The sequence below is a fragment of the Phytophthora infestans genome, genomic scaffold, assembly GCF_000142945.1.
Source record: "Phytophthora infestans T30-4 supercont1.282 genomic scaffold, whole genome shotgun sequence".
NCBI lineage: Eukaryota > Oomycota > Peronosporomycetes > Peronosporales > Peronosporaceae > Phytophthora > Phytophthora infestans.
In genome coordinates this window covers 39,848-45,668 of record NW_003303477.1, presented here as the reverse complement: position 1 = coordinate 45,668, position 5,821 = coordinate 39,848, and the positions used below count along the sequence as shown (strand labels likewise).

Sequence of the window (5,821 nt, the reverse complement as noted above, 5' to 3'; positions counted from 1 at the left end):
GAGAAGTCCCAGCACCGAAACCGTGGCCTTTTAGGATTTGGGACACTTTTCTAAAGCTGTTACAGAGACGGTGGTGCTCTACCATCTGGATACCCTACTTTCCACGCTCCAGGTGGAGTCCATCATGGACTGTTCATGAGCGTGTCGAGGAGCTCTACATCTGCGCAGGAAGCGCAACACCGCCGACACAGCTCAAAGTCCAATCATTCGGCAATTTGCATCGGCGAGCTCACATCGAACCTTCCTCACATCAAGCACAATTCTCAGTGTCTACCACAAAAAAGATGCCTCGCTGGAGTTCGATGCTCCTGCCAACGATGGCTCTGGCCACGTTAGTTCCCACCCAAGTACGCGCTGCAGCGGCTGACCAAATGGACTTCGCCGCTTGCCCGGTGCGCCACAGTCCAGAATATCACTGCTGCGAGTACTCGGAGACCACCAAGGTGCTCTACACCAAGTACAACCGCCCGTCGGGCGGCGAGTACGAGTCGTACTACGTCGACGGTTGGAACGAGCAGCGTCAAGTGAACTACCCGTACACTATGTACCATCCTACGACGCAAGAGTTCTACTATGACGACCCGAGCACGATCTGCCGAGTGCAGGCCGTGGCCAACACGGCAACGGGCGTGCTCACTGAAGAATTGCAGTGTGCCGACACCAACTCGTCCCTCGTGGCAGCGTCTCAAGACAGCACCGTCTTCTGGACGTATGCAGCTAACGTCCGCAACAACAACGCTACGTTCCCCGTTGGTGCCACTTGCTACAGCATCATGCTTCGTGACGGCACAGTCGACTCGGATCTGATGGACGCATGTATATCCACGTCTTCAACTGTCGAGCCTCGATTCACTACGTTTACGGAGACTCCGTTGGTCATCATCTACCTGCTGTATCTGGCCTTCTTTGTCATCCTCGGAGGCTGGACGGTCTACAAAAACTTCATGCAGAACGCAAACAAGTCGGTAAACGAGATGAGCAAGAAACTCATTAACACGCCCCAGACGCCGTCGCGTGCAGTCGCGGGCAATGCCAACGGCCGCCACACGAGTGTCCGTGTCTCCGATACTCGCATGCAGATCGAAGCTGCCGAGGGTATTCTGCAAACGGGTTTCTCCCCTTCGTATCTAGGCAACTTTGTCTTTGGTTGTGTGGTGGTGGCGTCTCTCGCATTGAACGTGATCCTCATCATAATCATTTGCGACTACTACGGCAACTTTGACCCTCCGCTTTTCGACACGTCTGAGGACAATGCTCTTGTGTTCATTATCGTGTGGGTCATCACTTCCCTTTGGTTTGTCGTGATCGTGGCGAAGCAGGACATCATCTTCAACTTCTTCCGTCTCCGTGTGCCACTCGACAAGTGCGCGTTCGTCTACATGCTCAAGCGTGACGAAACCGAGGTATTGCTAGCTGATCGATCGGGTGTGTCGGACTTCGTAGCTAAAGTCGAGAGCTTCTTCACCCCCAAGGGAAAGATCAGCGGATACCGTACGACTGTTCCGGTGGTGGAGGTAGATGGACTCCGAATTGTCGAGTTCCAACACACCCGATACGTGTACGAGGAGACCGAACAGCGCTTTGTGCCTGGTGTCGTCGCACTCGGTCGCACCTACGACGATATGCAACAAGAAGCCAGCGGACTATCGGATACCGAAGCGAGACACCGAATCAACACGGTCGGATCGAATTCCGTTGACGTGGAGATGCCGTCGCTGCCAGTGTCCATGGCGCAGGAGTTCTTCACTCTGTTCTACATCTACCAGATCATGTGCTACTACGTCTGGTACTACTTCACGTACTGGAACATGGGGATTGTCATGACGGTCGTGGTGCTGGGTGCCGCCGTGGTTAACATCTACACGCAGCGTCAGATCCAGTCGTCGATTGTCAAGATGACCCGTTATCGCACGGATGTGACGGCGTTCCGTGCCGGTGAGTGGCGAGTGTTGTCCTCTCCCGATTTGGCACCTGGTGACCTGGTGAAGGTATCGGAGAACTGGGTGGTGCCGTGCGATATGGCCATCGTGAAGGGCACGACGGTGTGTGACGAGTCCATGTTGACCGGTGAATCGATGCCGGTGCAGAAGTTCCCGATCCCTGAACGCAGCTCGGAAGTGTATGACCCTGAGAAGGGCAGCAAGAAGCACACGCTGTTCGCTGGTACTCGCGTCTTGTCTTCGGGTCGCAATGAGGAGATTCTGGCGATTGTACAGACAACTGGTGCGCATACGACGAAGGGTCAGTTGATTCAGTCGATCCTGTTCCCGATCCCGATGCGATTCAAGTACAACGAGCACCTGAAGGTCTTGATCGGCCTTCTTCTCGTCTACGCTGTCATCGCGTGTATTCTTGTGATCAACTTCTTGTTGAGAAACGGCAAGTTGAGCAACCGTTATGCCGCATTCTGCTACGCCATCTTTGTTCTGTCGTGCGTCATCAGTCCACTCCTCCCCGTTGTCATCACGGTTGGCCAGGTGAACGCCTCCCAGCGTCTCGAAAAGCTCGGCGTTTTCTCACTCAATGTCCAACGTATCACTCTCGCCGGTAAGGTGCGCATTTTCTGCTTCGACAAGACCGGCACCCTCACCAAGCAGGGACTCGACTTCCTCGGCGTTCAACCGGTTAGGGACGGCCTCTTCACCCCCATTGTCAACGATGTGAAGGACGCATCGTCGTCTGAAGATCTTCTGTACGCCCTGACGACGTGCCACTCGGTCGGCTCTCTCGAAGACCGTCTCGTGGGTAACGAAGTGGAGGTGCGCATGTTTACGGCCACGGGTTGGGAGCTGGTCGAGAAGGAAGGAGAACAGCCGTGTGTGAAGTCGAGGGTGGACCCGGGACTGGAACTGGAGTTCATCAAGCGCTACGACTTCGACCACCACCGCATGTCCATGAGCGTCGTGGTGCGCAACCGCAAGAGTGGCAAGTACTATGTGTTCTGCAAGGGGTCGTACGAGCGCATGCAACAGCTGAGCACACCTGGCAGTGTGCCGGCGGACTACAAGAGCGTGGCCGACCGTCTCGCCAAGGACGGATGCTACGTTTTGGGTCTGTCGTACCGCGAGCTGCCGAGCGACTGGACGCATGAGCAAGTTGTCGAGTTTGCCAACGACCGCGAGGCTGTGGACGAGAGTCTGTCGCTGCTGGGTCTCATTCTGTTCCGTAACGAGCTCAAGGACGACACGGCCGACGCCATCGCCAAGCTCAAGGCCGGCGACATTCGCACCGTCATGATCACGGGTGACAACGCCATGTGCGGCTGCTACATTGCTCGCCAGAGCGGCATGGTGTCGTCGAGCTCTCGTGTGATTCTGGGTGAGATGGTGTCAACGACTGAGTTCAAGAAGTTGGTGTGGCGCGACGTGGACTCGGAGGAAGAGTATGACGTGCCTGCGGTGAAGAGTTTGGTCGAACGGGGCGAGGACGTGGAGCTGGCCGTCACGGGTGTGGCGTTCGACTACCTGGTGTCCATGGGCGAGATCAAGGGGTTGTTACTGCACATTCGCATCTACAGTCGCATGACACCCGACGGCAAGGTGGAGTGTGTGAAGCTGCACATGGAGACAGGAGCAGTGACTGGTATGTGCGGCGACGGGGGCAACGACTGTGGTGCTCTTCGTTTCGCGCACTGCGGTGTGGCTCTGAGTGACGCTGAAGCTTCAGTTGTGTCGCCGTTCACGAGCAAGTCGAAGACGATCCAGTCGGTGGTTGATCTGTGCCGTGAAGGCCGTTGCAGTGTCGCGACGTCGTTCGCGTCCGTCAAGTTCCTCATCATGTACGGCCTCATCGGTTCGGTGCTTCGGTTGTTCATGTATTACCATGCCATCAATCTTTCACAGTGGTGCTGGATCTTGGTCGAGGGTTTCATGCTGGTTGGATGTTCATACGTCATCACGTTGTCCAAGCCACTGGATGAACTGAAGGATATGCGACCGACGTCGAGCCTGATTGGACCTACCACGCTGTCCTCTATCCTCGGACAGGAGGCGATCAACATCATCTACTTGTGTTTCAGCATCCATCTGCTCTCAAGTCAAGTCTGGTACTGCCCCTTCTCCCCAGACAATGTGGATGTTGCTAAGTGGTGGCTCATGTCGGATAACCACCTGGCCACGACGCTTTTCTTCTCGGTTATTTTCCAGCAGCACATTGGAGCATGGGTCTTCAGCTTCGGCTCGACGTACCGCCAACCCATCTGGAAAAACTATTTGCTCATCGCGTTCTTCGCGGCGGTCGGAGCGCTTGACCTGTACATGCTTCTGGGTGAGCCGAGTATCGTCACCGATCGCTTCCGCATCTCGAGCGGCACTAACGTCGTTGGACTGCCGGACATTCCAATGCCCATGAGCTTCCGCCTTAAGTTGTTTGCCATGCTCCTTGGCAACGTCTTCACGTGCATCCTGTTCGAGTACTTCGTGGTACTCGGTCCTGTCCGCTCGTACTTCCGCAACAAGTACCATAAGGACCTGATCCCGATGAAGAAGTAAGACAGCACATGCCCTGCGGGGGTATTAATTGTGTTCCGTGTTGTAGTGCACTGTACTTAGTCATACAATCAAACCCATCACAGTGCTAGATCATCATTACGCGTGTTACTCCTGCTCCGTCCGAGTATAACATGTCTTAATAAAACTCTCACATGGTCTAGCACTATTAATACGTTGCAGTAGCACGATAAATTTGTATTTCATGTATTTCGAAAGTAGCTCGTCATTACGTGTGACTGGGTACTCACGCACCCTGACCATCCAAGTAGAATACGCATATGTGCTGTTTCATGGTCTGGCGCTCGGAAACACTATTAGGAACGCTGCACTCTCTCCCAGCACCAGGTAGTCACACTGAGTCATTCGACAATCTGCTTTATCAAAATGACATCTCACACTGTTTCCGATGCCTCTCTGGTACTTAGTGCTCCTCCTAGCCACACTACATGTAGCCAGAGGTCGGAAAATACAATACTGTACTGTATTGATGGCAGATTTCCCTTCAAGAATGAGCACTCCCAATAATAAAAATTGCCGCAATTCAAATATATTGGAGCAATATCTAGCTATGTCTTGCCCTTCCGTGTACTCTTGCACCAGCCATGATCCCCGTGAGTATGCTGGCCCGATAGTCGACTGGCCAAGCCACGCCAAGCTCCTCATCATTAATAGTCGCTATCATGTTCTGTGGTATGTCTGACGACGGCTGCCAGGTTAGTTCTTGAAACCCCACCCAAGAAACTAAAAAGTAGTCTTGCCCGTCTTGACTAGTTTTCTTAGCGTATATACTATCAGCAACATATAAGGCGGGGCCATCTTCGAATTTTGAAGTTTCATCTTCTGAGTCCGTGTTATTCTGGAGAGCCTCCAAGGAAGGCCGGCACCAGGGCAATTCAGCTGTTTCCTTCTTTAGTTCCTGCAAACTTTGCTCCAGGCTGTCAGGTAGACTTGTATGTTTCATCTTCTACTGTCGTTTGACGTTAGCAAGTGCGAGGAGTTGCTTGTTTCGTTTGCTTTACAATTCTTATCTAGAGGACGACACAACACTTAATGATGTGTGGTGATTATTCTCGACAAGATAGCGAGTCAAGAATAGTTTTCTTGACTGAGCATCTTGTTAGAATATTTGTTTCTAAGTAATTCATCGGAATGATGTAGCAACTAATAATTTGTGCTATTAGTTGAGATTAGAGTACCCTGTCCCTCCAGTTTGTTTCCGCTCGTTGCCGCAAATATTGCAGCGAAACAGCCCTTGACCTAGTATTGTGAAGAAGTAGGCGGCGATTTGCTTGTTTAGGACCATCGTAGTTCAAAAATGAAGTGAAGTTTGA

The 5,821-nt window shown here is 52.9% G+C and overlaps 1 protein-coding gene across 1 annotated transcript; it reads left to right on the top strand.

The window, feature by feature from the left end:
- Nucleotides 1-317: 317 nt before the first annotated feature.
- On the top strand, nt 318-4,490 carry PITG_21022 (P-type ATPase (P-ATPase) Superfamily; the record flags this gene model as incomplete). The annotated part of the gene is made up of 1 exon (XM_002895031.1): nt 318-4,490. One exon carries the CDS (start codon nt 318-320, stop codon nt 4,488-4,490), a length of 4,173 nt encoding a protein of 1,390 aa, XP_002895077.1.
- Between the last annotated feature and the right edge of the window lie 1,331 nt (nt 4,491-5,821).